The sequence below is a fragment of the Rhamphochromis sp. 'chilingali' genome, assembly GCF_963969265.1.
Source record: "Rhamphochromis sp. 'chilingali' genome assembly, chromosome: 1".
Taxonomy (NCBI): Eukaryota; Metazoa; Chordata; class Actinopteri; order Cichliformes; family Cichlidae; genus Rhamphochromis; species Rhamphochromis sp. 'chilingali'.
This window is the reverse complement of record NC_137929.1, coordinates 37,786,140-37,811,908: the sequence shown is the minus strand read 5'-3', so window position 1 is coordinate 37,811,908 and position 25,769 is coordinate 37,786,140. Positions and strand designations below refer to the sequence as shown.

General features: G+C 41.8%; 1 protein-coding gene across 2 annotated transcripts; it reads right to left on the bottom strand.

The window, feature by feature from the left end:
- Nucleotides 1-105: 105 nt before the first annotated feature.
- intu (inturned planar cell polarity protein) lies at nucleotides 106-25,769 on the bottom strand. 2 transcript variants are annotated; one of them, XM_080887827.1, is made up of 17 exons: nucleotides 25,488-25,769; nucleotides 22,686-23,275; nucleotides 20,258-20,343; nucleotides 13,585-13,800; nucleotides 9,818-9,936; nucleotides 9,123-9,212; nucleotides 8,429-8,506; nucleotides 6,828-7,014; nucleotides 6,472-6,525; nucleotides 5,822-5,884; nucleotides 5,333-5,542; nucleotides 3,441-3,533; nucleotides 2,927-3,358; nucleotides 2,389-2,483; nucleotides 2,112-2,301; nucleotides 1,596-1,738; nucleotides 106-464 (listed from the first exon to the last, which is right to left on the bottom strand). In XM_080887827.1, exons 1-17 carry the CDS (start codon nucleotides 25,571-25,573, stop codon nucleotides 353-355), a joined length of 2,844 nt encoding a protein of 947 aa, XP_080743953.1. In that variant the 5' UTR covers nucleotides 25,574-25,769; the 3' UTR covers nucleotides 106-352. The 2 variants fall into 2 exon arrangements, with proteins under 2 accessions (XP_080743953.1, XP_080743952.1); XM_080887826.1 differs by lacking the exon at nucleotides 25,488-25,769 and adding an exon at nucleotides 24,566-24,830.

The following is a 25,769-nucleotide window of genomic DNA, read 5'->3' as shown; positions in this document are numbered from 1 at the left end:
TCCGCGTGGACATGTACGCTGCTGCTGCTGCAGGAAGGTCTTGCATGAGTTTCTGCACAATGGCGTCATGAGGTATTCCCTGATTGACTTGAGTGGATTTTCATGTGCACATAAAAAATGTGTCTAGGGTCTTTTACATGTGCAATAAGGTACAAAATAGCAGTCAGCCTAATATCACTGTTGAAAAAAAAAATGTAAAAAGGCTCCCTACATTTATGCTCACGTGCTTTGACAAGCGTCACAATTTGAATTATCTTCCTGAGGATGTTACGGATGCTTCACTGGTAAACGAAGTCTTAAAGTTTCTGTTCATCACTGCCACTGATCTGGTGCAGAAGAGGATAGCGACAGGTCACAAAGCCAAACCAAAGGAGAGTCTGAAGGCCATTTCCACGGGAACCTCGGGCACAGAGTCATGGAAGCACACGTAGAACTCCTGAGGAACGGGCTCCAGCAGCATGCGTCTGAAAGCCGAAGGAAGGAGACTGAGATGAGAAATTCAATTTACTTAATTTATATAGTGCCGAATCGTAACAGCAGTCGCCTCAAAGACTAGTCTAAGGTAAAGACCGTACAATAATAGAGACAAACAATCATATGACCCCTTATGAGCAAGCACTTGGTGACAGTGAGAAGGAAAAACTCCATCAGAACCAGCCATCTGCTCTAACCAGTTGGAGGTGAGGGGAGGAAGACGGAGGAAAAAAACAAAGATAGCCAGATATGATTAAATGCAGAGTATAAACACAGTGAGTGAAGAAGACACAATGCATCATGGGAATCCCCCAGCAGCCTACACTTATTACAGCATAACTAAGGGAGGATTCAGGGTCACCTGATCCAGCCCTAACTATATGCTTTACCAAAACGGAAAGTTTTAAGCCTGATCTTAAAAGCAGAGAGCCAAGTGCTCTAATGGGGTGATACTGTACTGTAAGGTCTTTAAAACAAGGTGGGCCATTATTATTCCAAACTTTGTATGTGAGGAGACAACATATGATATATATAGTGTATGTGAGAATGAGGCGGGGGCACATTTACAAAACGCCTTGGATAGAAACAAGAAATGTTAAAATTCATGTTATGAATCGACAAAGGAGCTCAGTTAATTCATTCTAAATTGTTCCCCTGTGACCCTTACAAATCCCGTTTTAACTCCATCTCTAATCTGCCTGCCCCTCTCCTCTTTGACTTACTGAGACTGGGAGTTTTTCCAGGATAAACACAAAGTACCAACATCGGGTCCAACATGACGAGTTCCCCGTCTCCTCCCCGTGTTTCACTGAACACACTGCACAATGCTTCGTATTCATTTCAGCCATTAAACAGCAGACTGAGAAAACAGAGTTACTGGAAGTCTCCCTGAATGGGACTGAGACCAGCTTTATCCTCCAGTAATATTATTTACTAAAGCTATGAATCAGGTTTGGCTGCTCGATCATTCAGGTGAAGACAGAAAGTTGAATGGTTGCAGTCCCCAGATGAGGACTCAACCTGAGCACACTTCATTGCTCCAGCTGCCGCCTGAATAATCTGAACATGTAAACCTGTGCGGTTAAAAAAGCAAATAAGTGGATAAGTGGAAGCTGACGTACCCAATGACCCAGTAAGTCATGGTGGGAGCAGGTTTCTTCTGGTCGGTCCAGTTCTCGGGTTTACACTGAAACAGAACCCCGTGTTCTTTGACGGGACCCAGACCCCAGCCGCCGCCCTGCGGCCTGTCTGCTGTACGGCGGCTCTACGGGAAACAAAAATCACACCAACAATCACCTGATTCATTCAACACATTAATGCGCAGAATACAGAAAACGCCCGCTGAGCCCTGCAGGAAACGGGTTTCCTTTAACCACAGTGGAAACTCGTGTTTCCACACCTTAGTCTCTCCATGCTGGGTAAAGAAGTCCTGACCAAAAAGTTACTGTTGAGGGAAATATGAGTCTGTAGCCTCTGTTAATGTGTAAGATCAGGAAAATCTGCTGTATTCATGATGGTCCTGATGTGTTTGTCTATGAAAGAAATCCCAGCGAACCCTTTTTATTGTCAGCGGCAGAAACGAGCTTCCACATAATTCTGGAAACCTCACACTTAAAGGAAACACCTTTCTGTCTCACCCTGGCTGGCAGACTCTGCTGGAAGGCGGCTCGTATGGAGAGGCAGCAGTGGTGGAAGTTGCGAATGAGCTGTGGGTGAATGGAGCCGCTCAGCTGAGCCACCTCTCTGTGAGTGGGAGCGATGAAGATTCCCTGTACGGTTTCCATCAGGACGTAGTGGAACAAGGTGTTCTCTGCACCCGATGTTAGTCTGTGGCAAACACAGGACCTCAGGTCAAACTGAAAAGAGATCGTTTTTATCTGGTTAGTAAAAGGAACCGGATAACCGGTCACTTACTTCATGGTGTTGTACATCTCCTCTGTTTCTCTCTCAGTCAGGGTCTTCTTCAGGGTGCCCAGGTAAAAAGGGTTTGGGTGCTTCATCCTGGGTATCTGATAAAAACATATAAAGTGTATCAAAATGTCAAGGTTAAATAAAATCTGCTTTTAATTGGCTTTTAGACAAAAAAAACAAACATTTAAGCCACTCTCACTTTACCTATTTAAAAAGAAATTCTATTAGTGTGCTTTTAATTTCTTTAAAGTTAATGCAGTCCATCGACTTCCAGCTTTGTTCCCTATAACTTGTTTTATTTGTGACCAGCTGGCTTGTTGCAAACAATTCGGGCAAGTTTTCTGCATTTTCAATGAAAATACTTTGAGCCAAACCTTGTTCAAAACCTCTGTGTTCAGCACTTTTCCATTTATGTGCAGATTTATTAGAAAATAAATGAGATATTTCACATCCTGTAACAAATTTAATTCACTGATATTGGCTAACAGATGAAAAAATAAACAGGAACAAATATAAACTCCTTAAAAGATTACAGATGAACCTTGAAGAGTCCTCCGCTGCCTCCGCTCCCATCAGACCCTCCAGACCCCAGCGAGTCCCGACGACCTCCCAGCTTCCTGGCTGAGTCCGGTGTGGAATGCGGACTGAGGCCTGGAGCCGCTGACGAACTAGACCCCGACCCGGCATCCATCTGCCCCTCGCTCCCGCTGTCCGACAAGCTCCTCTGCGGGCTGGCCCTCCACGACTTCTCCCCAAACAGGGCGCGAGCTCTGTACCCGGACGAGGAGGCTTTAACGGCACCGGCGAGCTTGCTGAAGACGGGCGAGGAGGAGGCCAGGCTGTCGAGCCGGTCACGAGCTGTGGCAGCAGGGAGGAACCAGTCGGCGCAGGACAGGCAGGGAGCAGGCGGAGCATTCAGACGCTCTTCGATACCTGGTTCCAACACCTCCAGCTGCAGCAGGGTGGCTTTCACCTGGGGGCCAGAACAACACAGAGCTTCAGTTTGACGTAAATGATCATGGCAGGAATTCATCTTCAGGTTTAAAAAAGCCCACCTGATCAATGTAAACACAATCAGGTCCAGGAGAGCCTAAAGCTGGGGAAGCACAGCCGCCTGCTTCCAACAGTACACACTGCATAAAGTGTCTCTGAGGACAGAGGGAAAATGATATCATGAAGAAGCATCGATACTGGCAGATAACACACACATGGGCAGAGACTGAGGAGATGAGGCAGAATTACAGTCATGATAAAAAGCACCCCATGACTGCATAGCTTGTAGAACCACCTTTAGCAGCAACAACTTGAGGCAGCTGTTTTCTGTCAGACTCTCACATTGAGTCGGATGAATTTTGGCCCACTCTCTGTGTATAATGTTATTGAGGCTTGCAGGTATTCATCTTTCTTAAGGTCCCACCACAAAATTTATATCAGGCTGGACTTTGACTGGATCGCTGTGACACTTTTTTCTTTTATAGCTACTCTGTTGTAGATGTGCTGCTGTGCTCAGGATCAATGTTCTGTGGCATTACTCAGTTTAGGCCAAGTTTAAAGCTTCTCAGACGGCTGGCTTCACATTTAACTCAAGAATATTTTGGTATACAGAGGAATTCATGGTCGTCTCAAACACTGCAAGATGCCCAGGTCCTGTGGCTGCAACCCAAACCCAAATCATCACCCCTCCACCGCCGTGCTGACAGCTGTTATGAGGTGTTGTCCGAAGAACATCAACTAGAAGTCTTGTGGTTTGTTCAGATCTAACTTTGCAAACATAAGCCATGTTGTTATTATATTTTTAGAGAAAAGAAGCTTTCTCCTGCAAACCCCTGTAAACAAACAGGTTCCAAAGACTGTCATGAACTTTAACATTTAACATGCTAACTGAGAGTCTGAGTCTGAGATGTGGCTCTTGTTTTTTGTTGGTTTTTGTGCAGTTTCTCTCAGCATTGCACCGTCTGTCTCACGTCCACTCCTGGGAAGACTGACAACTGCCTCGAATGTAAATAATCTTTTTTGCTCTACAATGATGGATTTCCAATTGATTGTCTTCCCTCCTTGGAACTGCGTTAACACACACCAAAACAATGTTCCCTCTAAGCTGCGCGTGTGCGCAATTGTGCACTGCTGGCACGGTCTCTGCGCACAGAAAATCTGTGTTGCGCACAAAAAAAAAAATCTAACCTGAATTGAAATTAAAATTAATACTTTAACAATTCTGTTTTGCAGTGTTAGTCAGTCAGTGACTGGCTGCTCCTGTATGGGATTAGAACGATGCCACCTTATCCCATAGTCCAGACAATAATGCGATTCACATTTGTATATACGCAGATAATCAACGTCGTTGACAGGCTATGACAGCGTCCTTATGTGCCGACACCGGTGTTTTAGCTGGAAAAGCGGCTGATGAGGAGTGAAGCCACGTTAATAACAACGTGTACAACCATTGGAGATGTGAGCAGCATAGACGGAACAATTGCTGGAAAAAGTGTGGATTTTATACCACTTTTTAAATTGTGTTGATCGGCCACGTAAAAATTAGAGGGAACATTGCACCAAAACCTCTGCTTTCATACTTGATGATCAGTTAATCAAGTGCATTTGATTAGCAGCACCTGGTTGCTGCTGCTACTGCTACTTAATTCCTATGCAAGTTTGCATAGACATTTTAATTTTGGTTCAGGTGTAATATGTCATGTTTTGTCATTTATCTGAGGTTTTACTTACCTCATTTTAAGACTAGAATACTAAGGACCAGATAATATATGCTTAGAATTTAGAGATGATGTACTTTTTTCTTCACACAAGGAGGGTGAATGTAAAGAGGGATTAAAGTGGGTTTTGTGTAAACACGATAATTAAATGCTCCTTTTATTTGAAATGAGAAAAGGAGTTTTGTCAAGGAAAAGAATAAATATCAATAAAACAAGTCAGTGATTTCCTTCCCTACCAGCCCCACAATGAGGAGGAAGTGTCGGCCCTCTGGCTGGCTGTAGCCCGGCGTGGCTCCGTTAGCCCTCTGCTGGGGAAACACCTCTCTCCAGATGACCAGCTGACCCACGCGCTGCTCTGACGCCAGCGGCAGCAGGCAGTAGTGCTGGCAGTACAGACACACGTCCAGCAAGTCCTCCTTAGGCAGGTGGTTGGCGATCAGGTAGGACTGGAAGGGGAGGGAGTGGAAACATGAAAGGATAAATTACTGTCTCCCTTATCCTCTCAGTTAATAATTTAACAGCTTAATTTGTTTGTAAATTTGCTGTTGAGCCACAGAACACACTCATCATCCTGTTATCCCGTGTGAGAGGCCACCTAATGTACACAATGACTGTTATCTGGACGAGAATAGCTGTGTAGACCGTAGATGCTATCAGGAAGTAAAAACATGATAAGGCTGCTGGCGCTGAAGCAGGCATGTGCGTGTTGTGACTATGAAACTTACCTTATAGAACAAACAGGAGCCGAGGATTATATACAGACGCCTCAGGCCAAAGAAATCCTCAGACTGTAAAAGCACATAGAACAAAAAAAGTCACATTTAAGGTTTTCTGTGTGTTGTGTGAGTGCAACATTAAATCAGTGGAGCTCAACAGAATGATCATTTAAGTGAAAGCAGTAACAGCTTCACTGCTCCCAGCATCAATAATCCATCTCTAACCTGTTAGCGCTGCGCGTACAAAGGGACAGACCAGACCTCATTAGCTGCTCATTAAAAATACACACAGAGACATGAACGCCTTCCTATAAATAGTCTGACCTTCTCCCTTCTGCTGCTCAAGACAGAAGACAGATCTCAGCAAACATGCACACATGCTCAAGAGAAGCCCTTATGATGGTCGTGTGTCTTTGCCCACTTAACCTTTTACCCCTGAAAGCCTGCTGCGAGTAAACCTTGAAGCTCGTTTCTGAACAGAGTGGTTTATTGATGTATAATGAGTGTGAAAACTCGTCATTAAGGGTCCAGGGGCAGGTCGTTAGACGTTCTTTATGAGAAAGAGTTAAACCTCACTGACTTGCAGCTGACTGCAAAGACAGCACAGCTTTATATGTGCAGGAGAGAACGTATAAAGGTGGAAAACTAACATTTCTTACCATTTCTCCAAAATCAGAAGACTCAAAGTCAGACAGAACCGTGTCCACCTCCATCTACAGATGAAAACAAACAACCAAACAAAACGCACACACATAAATATTATTAACACTAAAGCTGCCTTCTGCAGTCATTTTAAATGTGATTTTTCATGAACTCTTACGCTTTATTCCCACCACCCACTGTCATTATGAAGTCCATTAAAATTTAATCAGATTTAATAAATCAATCAAAATCAAGCAGGTATTGTTTTTAATATTGAACACAAGGGGGCACCAGAGCTAAACTAACAAGCTATAGCCACATGTAAGAACAGAAAGATAGAAGAAACTTTACATTCACAGATCCAGCAGTGTACCTTGATTTCTGGAGGCAGCGTGAGCCATCGAACCGCCGGCAGTCCGTCCAGGAAGAGAGTCCCTGAGATGTCGGGCGGAGGTGCCGAGGAGGAGCCTTCCCTCAGACGCGAGGGCTGGATGAGCTGCTGGAAGAACAGGCAGAAGAAATGGTCCAACCTGGGAGCGTGGTCCGCCTTACAGAACGCACTGTGGGAGGACACAATTAGAAGAAATCTTTTTTAAAAAAAATATATTTAATTTTATTGTTTAATGTTAATTCATGAAATTGGCAAACATGCAAAAGCACAAGTTCATCTACTAATAACAGACATGAGAAAAACAACTGAAAAGATGAAATAAAATTGCACACATCACTGCACTCACAGTCGTGTTCCTTGTAATTAGTCTTTTCAGGCATATGACATAAGCACCTTTTAGATTCATTTCTAGAGTTGAAAAACTATAACATATAACACATTTAAATTACAGATAAATCACAGATGCACAGACAGAGAAGAAACACCTCTGATTCAAAAATGTGTTGCATTTTGACCAGTCTTTAGCTGTGTCCAAATTCATGAATTTGGACACAGCTTGTGTCATATAAAATGTCATCTACTTCCTGTGTGATTTCTATCCAGTCTTTAATAGTCTGGCATGTTTCGCTACCCACCATTAGTATTTAAAAAGTATTTATTCTAAGTATTTATCTTTTTCATCGAGTCCAGATGGTAGGTTTCCTAGATAAATTACAGTGAAGTCAAAGACCAACTCCTGAACCAATTATTACATTTTTTTCTGCCAGCTGCCTCAGTGGGAGAACAGCTTTGGAAGAGACCTGCAGATTTATTCCTACACATTGTCCAGTAGTGCTCCTGCTCAGGATGAACAGTTTCTCACACTTTATCTTTGAGGTATAAAATCTTTACCATGTTCTTCCAAGTAAATTGTGGTGTATCAGCGTGTCTCACATAAATTCATCCAATCAGGATTTTTTGTTAATTTTATATTTGCCTCTGCCTCCCATCTGCACACAATATACATGATATACATTTTTCCCTCCTGCAGAGATTTATACAGTCTGGAAATAAACTTAAAAAGTGTGTTGCACAGCTCTCTCCATCCCTTTTATATAATGTATTGTTCAATATGGTTTCTTGACATTTTTTCCTCAAGGTCAGGTTTGAACTTTGGCGCCAACAATGAAGGTTAAGGTCAAATGTTTAGACTTATTGTTACATTTGCTGTGGCCTTGTCCAAGCTGTACCATCTGTGATCTACCATCACGCAAAATATGAAAAATGACAGCTAGAAACCTGCTAACAAAGAGAGACAAACAAACAAGTGATTACATTCCCCCTACTCCCTCCTTACATACATGGGCCTAGAAATGAGTGGAACAGGTCCCCTTTAAAAGAAAAAAAACATGCTCATGAGAAGAAAGTAGATCAAGTAGACAAATTGAGACAATAATGAGTTTGTGGGGAAGGTTTGCGCTTTACAGCTAAGACATTTTACTTTGATTTCAGCATATTTTGCATAATGTGGAAAAATGGCAACCAGAAAGAGGAAGTTCCAACCAGCTCTCAGCAGGACTGAGGGAAAGGCAACAGTGACCAACCTGTCTAAGGAGCCGTACATCACTTTTAGTGTGCGGACTACGTCTCCTACCACGGTCTGCAGATACAGCAGAGGAACCCTGGAGGGAAATGGAAAAATTCAAGCTTATCAAATATTTGGATTAACAGCCAGCAGCCACGGAGAAAAACATTTTTACGGCAGTGCTTTTTTTTTCTGCTTGTGGGTGTTCTTCAAGAATCGATCCATTATTTCCAGGCGTGAGACGATGACTGGTCGGGGCTGACCCGCTACAAACATAAAGGTGGCTAATGTGACTCATCTCGCCAAGCGTTTTACGACCACGTGCTTCTTAAAGAGGCATTCATCTGGCCAACAAAGGACAAAGAGAAGCACATGGTAAAGTTAAAAGCGAGGAGATGAAGAAAAAAAGACGGTCCTTTCCGATTGTTTTTACAGATTGTGCTCTTAAATCTTTCCTTCTTTCCAAAAATACTTCATTTCTGGAGCACAGGTCATGCTCGGAGGATTTATTGCCACATCAGTGACAGGGCAGCAATTTAAAAAAGGAAAAAAGATATACGTGAAAAATTACTGTCAAACTTTAACACCTGCCATGTGCTATCGACTTGTGTAATATCTACACAGCATGTCGAATGTGCCTGCAGTTGACCTCACAGCATAAGTGTGTGTGTGTGTGTGTGTGCGTGTGTGTGTGTAACGCTGCCTGAGGCTACCTCTCAGCAGGAAGGCCGATGACCAGAAGATTGTTGCTTTCTTTCCAGTAGCCAACATGTACCAGATGTTTGCCGAATAGAAGAGACGAACTGGGAGGGAAAAAGAGGATGGATGAGGATATGAGAGATGGTGAAATGGGTGACTTAATTTTAATACAATACAAGAAACACTCTTAGTAGTACACACATCTGCCAAGGCAGCTCACCCTCTGGGCAGTGATCACTTTAAGGGAAAAGTGTTGTAGTTTGTTTTCTTTGATTTTTTTTTTTTTTACGTACGTAATGTGGGTGGGTGAGTTAACCAGTACACCATGGAGCGACCTACTGGGGCGGAGCTGCTACAAAAATTTATTGGAAACTTAAATTAAAAGTGGCTTCATTGTGACCACAACCAGGTTAATCAGGTTAATAGGCAGTAAGTGTCTATAAAGGCAGTGAGCTCCAGCCTGACAAAGTATCAGAGCGTTTGGAATCATAAGCGCACCATGTGTGACAAGAGACCAGTGTCACTGGCAGTACACGCAATACAGGAGTTCTCTTTCCCCTTACATGTGAAGATATCTTCCAAAGATCCCCTTATCATCTTATAACAGATCTATAGGGCTAAGCATTATATGATGATTAGATGGCTCTGCTGATTTTCTTGTGTGCGTAGCCTGGATTCAGCACGCTGCAGCACATTTTATCTTTCCTACCTGATGATCCGCCCGCCTGTGACATTCTCCAGCATGTCACACAGAGTGATGAAGATCCCCCTCACTCCTTTCAGCTGGCTGGATGCTCCAGACACAGGGTACTGGTACAAGACTTCCTCCTGCAGACACAGACAGCAGCGTCGCTTAGCATTGAAACAAACTCTATTGTTAAAATCGCGCACGCTGCATAGAGGGGAAAACAAAATCTGGTTAGTTTTTCAATAGCAGAATGTGAAATATCTGAACTTGGCTGCTACCAAATGCTCTCTGCCATAAATTATGGAGAGAAAAAAAAGAAAGAATGGATGAGCCACAACTCAACAATGTCACTTTGGCTCCAAAAAGCAACAAAAATATGTCACTTTAAAGACCAATGTTTCCAAACACATTTTAAATATTTGACTTTCCTGTCCTGGAGGACACACAGGAATTTAATTGCCATTCGTTCTCAGGGACATAGCGGCACACGGTTAATGTTCAGCTAGTTTCTGTACAACTCTTATTCCTGCGACTGCAAAAATCTGCAGGTCCAAAATCTGCAGAAAGAGCAGCAGAGAATCAGAGCGCTCTGGGGCAGATCCAGCGCATTGTTTGAGTTATTAGTATTCCTCCCAGCAAGCTGGCAACTTTAAAGGAGCGGATAAGATCCAAGCCGCCAAGAGGATAAGAGGATGGTGGGTGAGGGGTAAAAACTTTGAATGAACGGCCTCTTATAGCCTTGGCAACCAGAACAAAGGCACAAACGAGTGCCGATGGGAGATATTCACCTTGGGGGACAAAGCACGCACGGAGAGGCTGCTACAGAACAACCACCACAGAAAGCAACTTCAGCCTGTACACAAACATCAGCAAAACATCGCACAGCTAAAGCTCAAAAATATCACCACTGAACCTCTCCGGTTCCTACTACCCTACAATCAAAGGACTTAAAAAATCAAAGTCAGAGTTTAGCGGGTTCGTGCGCAGCACTGTCATTTAGAAAAATCAACCGCTGGCTGATGTGGCTCCAGACAAGCTGTACTCTCTATCACCAGTGCTCTTTAGGTCGAGATAAAAAAAAAAAAAAAGAAAAAACTCTGGCGTGCAGAGACACAAAAAGGAACTGCAGAACAGTGAAGTGCAACCATAAAGGCAACGTCAACCTGCCAGCAGCGTCCACGGGGAAAATGTGATTACAGTGTGGGAGGTGTGGGTCAGCAGAGACTTTGGGATTAACACTTTACTACAAGTGAGCTGTGTCCTACCTACGGGATGTTAAAACAGCACCATGCACATGGATCTAATTAAAATAGGAAATGTTATTTTGTTTATAGCCCGACTGGAAGAACAGCTCGCTGCTGCTGCAAAGGGAACGTGGGGCAGGATAGAAAGTTCATGGCATTAAAATGATGGAGAGCACCTCTCGCTTTTCTCTCCACTCTCTAGTTTTGGTTGGTAGCACCCGCAGGCGCTGGACGCTGTCCAGAGTAGTAGTTTTCTGAAGTGTCTGACTCACATCAGAGAAATTCAGAAGAGAAGAGAAGCTCACCACTCCCAATCTTGGGGTTTCCTACACAGCTACGGCCAATACTCAATACTCCATTATCAGAATGCCCTTTGTCAGAATGTGGATAATTAAATCAGTCTGTTCAGCACAGCTCAGTGTCTTAAATTGAGTTTTATAGAGTTTGCTCCGAGTCATGAGAGCCGTTGACCACAAAAGTCACGATCAGATTTCCGCAAAAACCAATTTACTCTCCAAAGGAATGGGAAAATATGTGGTCATCCGGGGTTTGGATATCAACAGCAGCCTTTAGGGTTCTGTTTATTCTGCCAGTTTCAGTTAGGTCAAACCTATCAGCAGTATTTAAGGTCTGAAGGTGGCTTTCTCTTTTAACAGCTCCCTACATGTTGTTCTTTAATAGCAGCCTGTTTTCAGTGGAGGACCTCCAGGAACCTTTTGCAGAGAAACACAGGAACTCTGCTTGTAATTCAACTGGAAGACCCAAAGTCTAAATGTAGCTCTTTGGCCAATAAATCCTTCAAATCGTACCTTTAGTGCTTTGGTGACAGTACTTATAACCACTGTGGAGTCAGCAGCACTGCCTTTTTTCCCAGCAAACACTTTTTTCTTCGTTATAACTTTAAATACTAGCTATAAATGAGTGAAACAGAAGCACCAGAGACTTTGACAGAAAACTAGATGAATATGAAAATAAACAATTGCTATTTTTTTATTTGTCTATCCTTTTGGGATTCAATGGAGTCTTTAAATGCAAAAATGTTTTAACATTTTGCCAAAAAAATTGTGTCAAAGCCAATGCTTTATCTTTAATAATATCCTAGATGTTGCTAAACCTCAGTACTGGTGGCTAGCATGGTTGCATAGACATAACTGGGGAAGGATACAAAAATTCCCCCAAATACTTTAAGTTTGCTTTCACCAAACAACAAGCTGCTGGTTTACACTTACGCTGCACTTCAGGCAAAATTAAACAGACAAACAAAAACAGGTACTGTAAAGTTTTATAGCTACTGTTTCAAAATAGGACATGTCTGCAGATGCAAATGTTTCATAACAAAATAAGTAGTTTTATTTTTTTTCCTACATAAAGCAGTTAACCTGGTATCACTGCAATGAGCATTCAAAGTACCAAATAATTATATACTGTATAGCTCACTGTAGAGTACCCATGTGGTTATTAATTCAAACATTTAAATAGTTTATTAGTAATGTTGACAGGCTCACTTATACTTAATAGGCTGGGTCATTATTTAACTCAAATATGTTTTGAAGCTCTGCAAATTTTTTTGAAAATGGAAAAAGAGGACTTTAAGTTTGTGAAGGCGCGTCACCTTTTATCCAAGAAGCTTCTTCAAAAAGATGATGAGAACCAGGCGCTTAAACCCTAATGGAGGTTGTCCCCTTTGGAGGTGGTGGCTGACCCACTATTGATCACAGCAGGATAACACACCATGCCACGGAGCTCAGATCCTCTCAAACTGGCTTCAAGAACATGACAGTGAGCTCACAGTAGTGTACACAGTCACCAGATTTCAATCCAGTAGAGCACCTTTGGCACGTGTTGGAACAGGAGATTGTCATCGTGGATGTGGAGTGAACAAATGTGCAGCAACTGTGTGATGATGTCATGTCAAAAAGGACCAAAATCTCTGAGGAATGTTTCCAGCACCTTGTTGAATCTGTGCCATAAAGAATTAAGGACGATCTGAAGGCAAAAGACGGTCCAAACGCCATTTAGTGCTAGTGTAGGTCTTTGAGTATGATTTATGGCTCCATGTCTGTCTGTGTAACTTTTGAGTTTCACACAGAATATTGAGCAGGAAGATTACTGAGACACGTTCATGCACAAACCTCCAAAAAGTCTGCCATCTGGAATAAGATATCTGTGTGGTTAAATACTGACTGGCTGAAAAGCTGGCTCAAACAGGAAAAGAAGCCACATCGGACTTTGTCATCGTGAGAAATAAGCAAAGCAAAAAACAATGAAGATCAGAGAAACAAAGAGAACAAGCACAAACAATGTCTGCACTGGAGACTTTTCTCTGTTTTTAAACACTCGAGTTTCATTTAACTTCAAAGAAGTTCTTTGTCTATAAAACTTGTAATTCTCTGTGACGTGGCAAACCTAAAGGATCAACAACAGCACAAACATGAACAAGAGTGAGACTGCAGACTGCAAAGCTCAGCGCAGCACCAACGCAGCACAAAGATTTCATTAAATGAACTTTAAAGACTGTTCATCGTAGCATTTTTATTGTCTAACCTCCTCCTGTGGTGATGTGGAGTCCAGTTTGAGTGACAGGTACATGATGATATGAGGGATGTGCGATATGGACATCTGAAGTTCGGCTGTGTCCTCGCCCCACAGCAGCCGCACCAGCTGGCTGACTGGAGGAGAGGCCTTTGTCCTACGGATCAGGGAAGCGTCGCCAGCGCTGACCCGGTCCAACGGAGCCACGGTCTCCAAGGTCAGCCTCACCTGGAGGAGGAAGACATGAGGAAAATCAGAGAAAAACTACGGAGAAATAGTTCTGAGTGTAAAGGAACAAACCGAGACACAAAGAAGAAAATCAGCCATTCTTTTACAATATCACTTCATCAGTCTGCCTGCCAGGGCCTCTCAGAGATTTCATTCATTTCTAAAAATTCTGCAAGTCACTGCGTCTCCACATGATTATACTTGGCGAGGTGTGCATGTGTGCCATGCTTCCAAAAGACGGGAAAAAAGAAAAAAAAAACCTTCAATCATTACACATTCACTAAGGAGAAAAGTGAAAAGCGGGACGGCGACTGTCAAAGAGAAAGTGACACTGACATCTAGGCTTAACCGCAGCATGACACATAGCAGAGATCGGTGCGGTTGTGTGTGTGTGTTTGACTAAAATTAAAACCAGACTGCTTCACAAGGCCGAGGAACAGCGCTGAGGCAGCGGACGGCACTGCTGCTCTCATTCATGCAGCAGTTTTACTTTCCATCCACAGTCCTCCATTTCACATTGTCATTCATAGAAAGTCGCAGTGGAAACAGACACAAGAGCCGCATGGAAATCGGACCATCCGCACATGGAAACACATGTGTCCGAGACGCACAGGAGGATGAGAAACTGCAACTCTGCGGTGTCTCTGTTTAAACAATTTGTCAGACCTACATTTAAGTGTGATTATAGCTGGAGTCAGAGGCTGCCTGTTGACCTCACAGATTAGGACACGATAGACGAGTCTGGAGACAGATGAATTAAAATCATCGTGCTGGAGTTTTGATTAAAGAAGATCTGTATTGATTTAATCAAACTTTTTAGTTAGGCCCTGTGATTACTGCTTTCTCCATTTCAAGAGAGCCTCTTTTATGCACATACAGATTAGAAACACACCAAAAATGAATCAACACAAAGAAAGACCGTGTGGACGTATGTGCGCTCATACGCAAACACTGAATTAAAGAATCGTTCAGGCTGAAGTTAGTGCTGACGGCTCACAGTAAAGACACGCTATAGTGGCATACCTGCGCACACGCTGTGTTGACTCTGGGCTGAAAGCTGTCAGCGCCACAGAGGCCAATTATGGAGCTAAACTGATGCTAATTCAAGTAAATCAGTCAGAGTCCAGATGTGAGAGGGAACAGCTGGTTAACATAATGTGTGCAAGAGTTGCTCGGGAAGAGCTGGATGAATAAAGCTTTACCTTCTTCCTTCCTTTAACAATTTGAAGCAGGCCTCTGGAGCTTTTCCTTGTTTTCTGTCAGTGGTTATACAATATTGGATTATAGTGGTCATATTAAACGTGGTCAAATTTCAAATACTGAGCTGGGCATGTGCAAAAGAACTCAGAGTGCTTTAAACAGTGAGTTCCACGCATTTTTTTCTTCAAATCTTTAATCTGTATGATGTGGTATAGAAACCATATCACTATCATGTTCATCAGAGCACATAGTCTGTGAGCGCAGAAGCCCCGCCCACATACCATTCAAACCTTCTGTTTTTGAGGTACAACCAATCAAAACAAAGCTGAGTTAAAAGCAGGACAAAAAATGTTGTGGATATTATTAAAGATGATACACTGAAACAAATAAGCAAGTCTTTTCACAACTTATTAAAAGACTTTTTAAATCTACGAAAATAAAAGTAATAGAAGATGAGTGACAGCAACATTTAGGGTCTGTTGTTCAGTTTGCTGTAATGCCAAGACCTAAAGAGCTCTTTAGGAGGAAAAGGACGTGGAAAAAAAAAACATATTTAAATTATTTTTTAAAAATATATTTCACTCCAAGGAAAATTACCTACAAGTGGCAGAGATTTTAAAGGGCTGGCAGCCCAAGCAAGTTTAATCCAACACCAAACTGATGTTAAAAGACGTCTCCAAGAACTCCCTAATTTCATTAGAGGACCTGTAGGTAACTCTTGATGTCGAAGTCCATCTATGATCGAGACTGCACAAATTTACCTCATTTAAATTTAACCTACATGGGAGGTGTGCCAGGAAAAAGACTTTGTACTCCAAAAAGAGCAATAGAGCAAAATTATAAGTTGAACAAAAAAACAACCATCTGAGTGAACCCTGGCTTTTTATAATAATGTGCTCCAGACAGACGGGTCAGAGTTACAGACGGATGGACACACGGACCAGGGTTAGTATTACCAGACGTCTTTAGAACAGACAGTTCTTCAGGAGAAGACGCTCATACCAAATGTGAAGCATGGTGGTGGAAATATTAGAGTCTGGGGTTACTTCACTGCCTCGGGGACTAGAAAATATGCCATCATTCATTCGAATGCGAATTCTGCATCATATCAAACAGATTTATGACACAGAGAGGCAATCTGTGTTAAAGCAGAAGCTGAGCTGGAAGAAGACCACAGCTATAGTTTGTGGAAGGCTCTGTCACAGAAGCACAGGGTTTGAATTGTACTCAAATGCTGGAGGGGAATTTGAAACAGGCAATAAAACAGGACAGGACTCAGCTGTACACCTGCACCCAAAGAAAAGAGAGATATATGGTTTGAGAGATGAATAAAGGAGGCCACCTACGTCCACTGTGACTGACCATCGGTGAACAGACATGGTGCCCTCTAACACCCATAACGCAACCACTACACCTTCCCGACCTTTCATGCACTCAACATTCATCAAGTTGATATGGGGAGACAACAGCTTGTTGTGGCTAAACTACACAATATTAGCCAAAGCTATACTTCATTCTTCATTTTTACACACATAAATATTATATGTAATGAATCTTTTGTAAAAACCGGCTGAAGAAAAAGACATTTCCTTTATGTGGTTGTCTTAAACTAGGTCACATTTATATGAGGATTAAACCCAAAAATTAACGATTCAGTTAGCGTTGGTATTTGAGATATCTTCAGCTAAAAAAGTCAGGTTCTCACCACATCACATTTTATTTAGTATTTCAACCCGTGAGCGCCAGTGAGACTTTAGCGTGGCACAAAGGGGCAAAGCAGAGTATTGCTTAAAATACTGTGTTTAACCAAGTATAAATTTATGGGATATTTTTAGACCAGCTCAATTTCTTTTGTTTTAACTCAAGACTTTTGTTTATAAGAAACTGCTCCTGCTAAAACACAGAGCGCAGTCCCACTTTCATGATTTCCAAATGAATAGTAAATAAAAAGCCTTATAAATACCATATGGGCAGGGCACTTAATTACTTTTTTTAAGCTGGTATGTTTATTTGACCATCGGACATAAAAAAAAGATATATTAATTTGCGTGTGTTTTCATTTTTGTGCAATCATATTTTGTTTACCTTAAACAAAAACCTATAAATCACACTGATGATATAGAGCAGCGGTCCCCAACCCCCCGGCCACGATCGGTACTGGTCCGTGAGTCGTTTGGTACCGGACCGCGAGAGTTGAGGATCGGGTGTGAAATTTATGGTTTTCAGGGTTTTTACTGTTAACTCGGTCTTTTCCCGTGTTGTAGCTGTGTGTCTGATTTTGAAAGAAATATTTACGCGTTACCATAGCGACCAGAGAGCATTAAGGGGCAGAGAGGAGGATTTTACTCTCAATGTTGTTGGCGCATTTCAGGAGGACGCTGCTAATAAAGTTACACAATTACACAGTGAATTTGCGTTTATTATTATATTTACAAAATACCACAATTTTTTCTTGGTCGTATCATTTTATTTGTTGTATTTAACTGCGACACCTTAAAGGTTGGTCCGTGAAAATATTGACTGACATTAAACCGGTCCGTGGCACAGAAAAGGTTGAGGACCGCTGATATAGAGGTCTCAAAAACTCTTGTATCAAACATGATACACTTGGGATTAAAGGGTTAAGTGTCTTTCCTGATAAAAAGTTAATAAGCTGACATGAACTGAAGCAATATGGTTGTGCTTGCATGCTGTTTATCTCTTGTCCAAGGTCAGCACCCTATGGGGTGAACCAAGCTGCTTTAAGTCGTTTTTTCTAAGTAAAATGTTTGCAGGAAAAGCAGAAAGGCGAAGTGAACAGAATTGAGACTTAACCTCAACCCACAGTGAGTAAGTTTTAACCACTACATCTCCACTGTCACTAGTCACACCAAAACTACAATCTGGTTGTGAAACACAGAATGTGAACTATGCCATTTATTGCACACTGTAGAACCGCTCACACTGATTTATGCGAACAGTTTTCTAAAGAAAAAAAAACTCAATCTGGAGCTAAAACTCTAACACGGGCATTGTTTGCTCGGAGAAGTAAATAATAAGCCGATGCAGACTTTCCAAAGGTATAAATCTGTATTTATTTCTCCCAACTTTAGACTACATGGAGCCTACCCAATATATTTTAGAAAAAAGATCAAATTACCTGGTCAAAATGTTTAAATCTTATTTCTTTAAACCAGCGATCGCTCCCTGAGAACTCTCCAAGGCCTGTCAGCACTAACCACAGGCCACCCGCCTCTCCAGCAGGCGCCTACATCTGGGAGCTCGGCCATTTGAGCCAATTTAAGGGTATTATTAAAGAAGAAGTTAGCGCTGGTGAAACACCCGCTGATCTACCTTTCAAACTCAGTGCTGCAAAGTGACTTCTAAAAGCTGTAAAAAAAAAAAGAAAGAAAGAAAAAAAAAACTGATTTAATGATAGCATATCTTTAATTATTTTGGGTGCACAGATGATGAAAGCGGTAAGTTCTGAGCTGTGGACATCAAATTGAAATGACGTGAAAAATAAGGGTGTACCACAGTTTGAAAGAGGCTGGGCATAAATTGGGGAAATCTCTGAGTAAAGAGGCCGAGTGGGCTAACTGCAGCACTTTCTCTCATCATAAATAATAAGGATGTGGTTAGACTGGAGTGTGCTCTTGCTAGAATTCCAGTCTGTTGATGTCAGTCATTTACCGCTCATTCATGGATGGACACACACATGCAGGCACAAAGGAAAAGCTGTAGTTCATTCAGGGTTGGTAAAGGCCATGGTGGACTGACTTTAATACTAATATTTGTCCCTTCAAACTTAATAACTACTGTCTGTGTTCCATTTGGCAGGCTCGGCGCACAGAAACACACTCTATCCTCCAACAAACCCACACGCACACCAAACAATGATTCTGTCAGCAGCACAGCTCTATTTCAAGTTTCTGAAAGTCATCACGGTGCCTGAGGGGCTGCGCATTTTTCCCCAAAAATCTCTCTCGCTCTTCCCGTACGATGTAATTTAGTTTCCGACTACAACTTCTAATCAGCTGAGCTTTCAGTCCCGCAACAGCTTCCTGTGGCACCGAAAAATAGTCACACCGCCGTCCCGTGCATCCGCCATGTTTGCCATCAACTCTGTGTACACTCTGTCATTTGCAAATTCCTTCTTTTTGATGGTCTGCTTTTTGGTGAAAATGCACATCTGAGACGCAGACTGCGGGTTGTTGTTTTTTTTTCTTTGCTGACGATCAAAGGATCATTGAAGGCTTTCTAAACAGTGCTGGCTTATGCTTTTTTACTCACAATTTAGCAGCTTGGCAGGACCGCTGCGTTTTAAAGCAATTTGATCTGTATCTGCATTCGACAACTGCTGCTCATGACAGGCAGCGGGATCTTAAAAGCATACATGCTGCCTTATACATTTAGAAATCAAACCAAATGAAAAGAGGGCAACACAAAACACTCATTAAGTGGCCATCAAATAAAAAAGGGGCCTCCCAATATTGACAGTAAGACTTCTAGCTTTATTTATGTTATACATTAACTCTTTACGACTTGGAGCCATTTTTATACAAAAGGCTCAAAAGTAATTTGACAACTGACTGATGAGCAGCTTCATGACCAGGTAAGGTCAGTTCCCAAGTACACAAAAAACAAGCCAAGAGTTTGTAAAGAAATGGGATATTCTTCAACCCAATAGAGCATAACTGTTACTGAAAATCAAACATAAGGCAGAGAGACCCAAAAACAAGGAGCAACTTAAGGTGGAAATACAGCATTTTGTGAAGTTCACGGGTTCTAGACTTTTGACTGCAAAGGATTTCAATCAAAGTGTAAAAAAGTATTCCTTATATTAAAATTATGTTAATCTTTACAATTAATGTTGAGCCTGTGTTTACAAAAAAATGTCTGTAATTCATAAACAGTTAGTGGAAAACTAGTTTAAAAAGATAAGCTGAAAGTCCGCACTTCTTCATTAAAATCCACCGTGGTAGTTCACAGAGGCATAACTACAAAACAAAAAACATGTCACTTTGGAGCTAACTGTTAACAGAGGCTGAGAATACAAACTCCTGTTGATTCGCTGTGTCAAAAAAAAAAAAAAAAAGGCCATAAAAGCCATAAATGAATGCTGCTACAGGTAATCCAGGTACGTCAGAGCTATCGTCAACTCCCCGTGTCAGCTTTATCCAGATCTGGAAATCATCACTGACTACACCACCGGCATGTCACCAATTCCAAACACCAGCAGAAAAAGTGATTTTGGCAGCTTCACGCACACACTGACCTGCGTTGGTCCCGGGATGCAGGAGAGAACCCTCTCGATATTCTCCGAGGTCACGTCGACATCGTCTACAGCTACGAGCGCATCGCCTGAGAAAAACATGCAGAAAGTATATATTTATCAAGTAAACTGGCTCAATCAGGACAAAAGCAGCAAGTTTTAACAAATACACTGTCATCATACAGAAAGATAGACATGCCGTGTATATTAGGACTGAGACATACAGTGAGAGTTAGAAAGCATCTGGTAGATATACAAAACAGGTTATGTAACCATAACAAGGAAATGTACCTTCATTTTTTTATGCCAACCCCTTTCCTGTAAAAACTAATTATATGCAACTGCAATCTGCTACTAAACCCACTGCTGTTTGCATTCGGTAAAGAGCTTCACCTGCTCTTGTGCAGAGAAGCGCTCCACCGACTCAGTAACGGAGCTATTTCAGGTATTTAAGCAGTCTAATTGTTCAAACATGTAGCTGCACTGCATAAAAGCTCCTCTAAACCGTAACTGATGTGGGTAGTCATTTGTGGTGAAGCACAACTGGCATTCCTCTGTTTGCTGGTACAACAAAAAAAAGATTAGTCCTCCAAGAAGAAAATCACTTCAGAGATGCTTAGCTTTCAGACAGACAGGACCACATCTGACCGCACAAAGTTCCAGTCACTCTGCAAATCTGCAGTAAAAGCTTTATTTAAGGCGGAGGATTGTAAAGGTTTAGAGTTGGTCATGAATAACGATTTTCTTTAAAGTAGATGAATTAGGTTTAAGGCATTTTTTTGCTAATCATTGGTATCATTATTATTATTTTTATTTTTACAGATTTACAATAAAAATAATTCATGTGGATTTTGCTGATTTGGCTCTAACGCAGCCACATCTCTCTTTGCAGTCGCCACTCTGAAGTCTAGAGCAATATCTCACCTACACCCGCTATCTGATTGGTTACATGACAAGAGTAAAAGGCCATCACACAAGTGCATTTAGTCTGAAGCAGCTCCTGAAATCTGACAGAGCTGCGGTTTGAAAGTAAGGCAGCGGTTATCGCTGGAGTTGCGATAAACATCGCAGTCCTCTCGGCTGAAGTTACAGGACCACAACTGTTCTCGATTTCATCGCTGACAAGCACGCAGAGCTTCAGCTACTGTAAAATGTTAACAGAGGCTTTTTTAAGGGACAACGCAAACAAGTATGTGAGGACTGGATCATAAGAAATGTGGCTCTGGTAAGAAAACTGAACGTGATTATCTCCCCCTATAAAACTGACATAAGTCGACCCCTAGTTTGTTCTCCTCTTGGATCTTCGCTAGAGGATATCCCTGACATGTCATGCAACACACAAGAGCCCAACCCACAAACATTGTGTTTGTGAAGGGAAATCAATCAGAAGAAAGCTAAGCTGAAACCTTTTTGTTTCAAGCAGACAATAAACTGAGTGACTCCAACACAGCCTGGGATAAACAAATAAGGAGTTAAAAAAAAACACAATTGTGAATCATGTAAAGCTGCTCTGAGCGAATACATGAATAAAAATATGGCACTGAATAAATTTCTTTAAACAGGGCAGATAGGTCAGTGTGCTCCAGACAGATTTATACTGCTTACTAGCACTATGGTTTCAACACACGTGGCTACTACCTACACTGCAAGAAGCAAAATTAAATAAATAAGATATGACAAACTTAGGTTACTTTGTTTACTATGATAATGATGATAATAACAAGTCAATTAACAAATCCTAAGAAATGAACTTTATTTATAAACATCATTTAGATACAGTTCACATCCCAATTTGAGTTTAATTGTGTAATTTAAAATAAAACAGATTATTAAACAGAAGGCAAACGGTGTGCAGACTTTTCTCTTTTCCCTAAGATTTTTTTCTTGTGTTGCATGCTAGAGTCATCATTTAGGCTTTGCTTAGGTGATTATTAAAAAAGAAATCTGTGTGCAGTCACTATGGCTATGTCGTCATAATTACAGCCCGTGCTTTGGCAGGGCACTTGTGTGGTGTGGAAACTAATGTGTCAGTACTAAAACACGACTCCACTAAAGCCTGACCAATCTAGGGTTTTAAAAACCGATACCAATATTTGGTGATTTTTTAAATCCCACACACTGGTTGTATTTTTTTTCCTCCCATCTCTTCTACTTTTTAAATTTTCATCTTTATCAGTACTAAAACAACTAATATCTAGACTCTGCTGATGATTGTTACAGAATCTTAATGGCTACATAGCTACTTTTTCCTCACTTGTGAAGGTAGGAGTTTAGGTCTGAGGATGGCGCAAGCGCCTCCGCAAACAGTTTTGTTACAATTAAGTGATTAATTTCTACCCAAATACTTTTCTTTCTCTGAAGTATAAGCTTTGAAGTAACAAATATATCCCTCACTGATAAAACCAGCTGACTTTTGGATTTATGTTCTTACCAATTAGGATTTGGCCACATTTGATGGCTGGACTGTTTGGTATTAATCCATGAACAGTCAGTCTTTCCTCCCGTGTGAGCACTGCAGGGTCTTCCTGACCTCTGCTCCAGCCAGGGCGATGCACCACACCCAGCAGTGCTTCCAGCAGGCCTCCGCCATCACTCAAAGGGGTCGAAGAACCTCCTAAACGTTTAGGGTTGAGGTAGACACACACCTCCTTCAGCTGCTGCTGCTGAACAGTCACACCCTGCCTTTGGCCTTGCTGGTTCTTCAGGATTGATGCTGGAGGCGATGAGCTGTCTTTACACCCATCCTTCCCTCCTCTACGCTGTGAAGGCCGCCGTTTCCTCCTCAGGATCCTAGCCAGCTTTTTAAGCGTGGGCTCACCTTTTGCCCGTGAGCCGCAGCGCTGCTTCTTGTTTTGCTCTGTGATGATCTCTGCCTCTTTTTCACTGAAGCGAACATGATTGGTGGATACACCTTGATTCACCTGCTGGGCCAACGCAGCCTCCTCTTCGCCCTCGCTCAACTCGAGGTAGAAGAGCTCGCCGTTCTTCTGAATGTCGTCCAGCCATTCTGGTTCCAGGTCACTGAGAGAAAGCAGAGGATTTAAGCCTTATGTACTGTTCATATTCACCGTATGGTTCCAAGAATTCACTCATAATAAGTGTCTACAACAAATTTTGAACTGCAGCTGAATTTAGAATGTATAAATGGCATGTTTGCCATTAATAAATGGAGGATTAATCATGAATTAATGCTTCAGAGAGCGGGGAGTTTATTTTTTAGGTTTTACAACAGTTGTTTTTGCAGAAAAGCAACCATTATCACACAATATCAGGTCCTGTTTGACCTAAATATGTTTCCCACACTTACTGAAATGCCAGCTCAGGTGGCTTTAAATCCTATTATATCAAATGGTTATAATCTCCAACCCCTCTTTGATCTCTGTTTTATTCTCAGTTAGCTCAAAATAAATGGATTCTAACTTCTTTATTACTAGATTACTTTTTATTAGTGCCAACAAATAGGTATGTAAATGACTTGCACTTATATAACACTTTTCTACTCGTACTGACCACTGAAAACTTGTATAACTATATATTTATATAGCATTTTCTAAACTTCACACAGAAAGACACCAGCCAGGATTCAAACTAGGAACCTAGGCGACAGTGCAAACTACTCCAACACTGTGCCACCCTTTAATAAGATCTCATATTTCTGTTAAGCCAACATCTGACCTCTGTGCGACCTCTGTTCCTATTGTGCACCACATATAATCACTATTTTAGTGTTTGAATATTCATCCCTGATCCCTAACAGGCCAGCAGCAGTCTCTGTAGGAATCTAGGTAGATGTGGTGGAAATACAGAAAGGTCCTGTAACAGTGTCAAGGTCTCACTGCCCCTTAAAAAAATACACACAAACATGTTGCACTTTTGTTTGTTTCTGGGGGGTTTCTGAGTGAACTGTAGAACAAATATCAAAACTCCTAAAATATGTCAATGTCTACCATGTGCATGCTGTAAAAACAGAACAGAGAAAAACACCATATGTACAAACATCATATGTAAAAGAGTTGGAGCTATTTTTGCCTCGGGTCTTTCTTCTTTTAACTTTAAGAAGTTGCGGTAAGTAGCTTTTACACGGCATCCATAAATTTACTAAGAAAGCATGTAATTATTTATGAAGGTTTACCTCCCAAGTTGAAAACATTGCCCAGAGCTATGAAAAGCACAAGGGAGGAGACGGAAACTGCGGACACCGCTCTCTGACAACCTAGCAGTACTCCCACTCAAAAGCAACATTTATCTGGACATTTGAAATGAACAGACAGGTGAAACGTTTCTAGTCTCTGACACATAGTGTGTCCTTACTCTGAGGAGTCGGAGCTGCTGAAACTCGATGCTGTGGATCCACAGTCACTACCTTCGTCGCTCTGGGCTGTCTCTTCGTCCGTGTGGCGGCTGGATATACTTTTCCCGGCACAGTGGCGGGGATTCGCGGTGGCCATCGGTTTATGGACGGCTTAGTTCACCAAAAGCGCGAAAAAACAGAGGAACTTTCACCAAAACAAGCACCAACATCCACTCGCCATGTTGTAAGCAGTGGTGAGCGCTGTGGTGTGGTCACGTGACACGTGAGCACCGAATTCTATTGGTGGATAGCACAGTTGCCCCTGACAACGCAGAAGCTTTTGCTTCTTGCTAGCTGCTTTCCTGCTGAAGTTTCCTGTTAAAATAGTGTTTTCCGTCAATCACGCCGCCAATTATTAGCAACATAAGCATATCATGTTATAACGGGTCGGGGATACGGTTTACTTCATGTTTACGTACGATAACACACTTAACGGTTTATTTGGCACCGTGAAGCTATTTCCTATAAAATAATGCAGCAAGCACACAGACAACAGCTCAAGCCTGCTCATATTATACGTACTATGAGTAATAATTCAGTTTAACTGCTAATGATTTATATGTTTTAAATTTTTAAAAAAATCCAGTAAAGAAACTGAAAGAATATGGAGCCTTAAGTAGCCTATAAAATATGACAATATAGGCTTTTATTTTGTTAATTTGCACCTTTATTTTGATGCCCGGTGCCTCTACCTCCCTGAATACATAAGGTTTTTTAAATCCCCTCAGGATTTCAGCAAAACAGTGTCTCCGAGCAAATGAAAGCACGGGACGTCGCCTTTGTAGAAAAATAAATAAATACATAAATACATACATAAATAAATAAATAAAGTGCGTAAATGCTCTGTATGCTCACTGAGGGTAAAGTGAAGTTTAGACTGACCTGTAAAGGAGAACACTGCGGATGGAGTCAAAGTCCTCCAGGTTCTTAGAGAATGAACCTCCATCTATGGAAACGTTGAACATCATTTATGTTTCATGTTTCCACCGGGACGAGCCTGCCCGATAAAAGAAGAAGACTCCCGAAGAGAAATCCTTTAAAACTTTTATTAGTCCTCCTGATGGATGCCTCTTCTCCGTCCTGAAGTTTCTGTATGCCCGAGCAGCAGCGTGCAACCCAAACTGCGTCTGAGCCCAGACAGGATCCTCCCCCTAGTTTCTCACG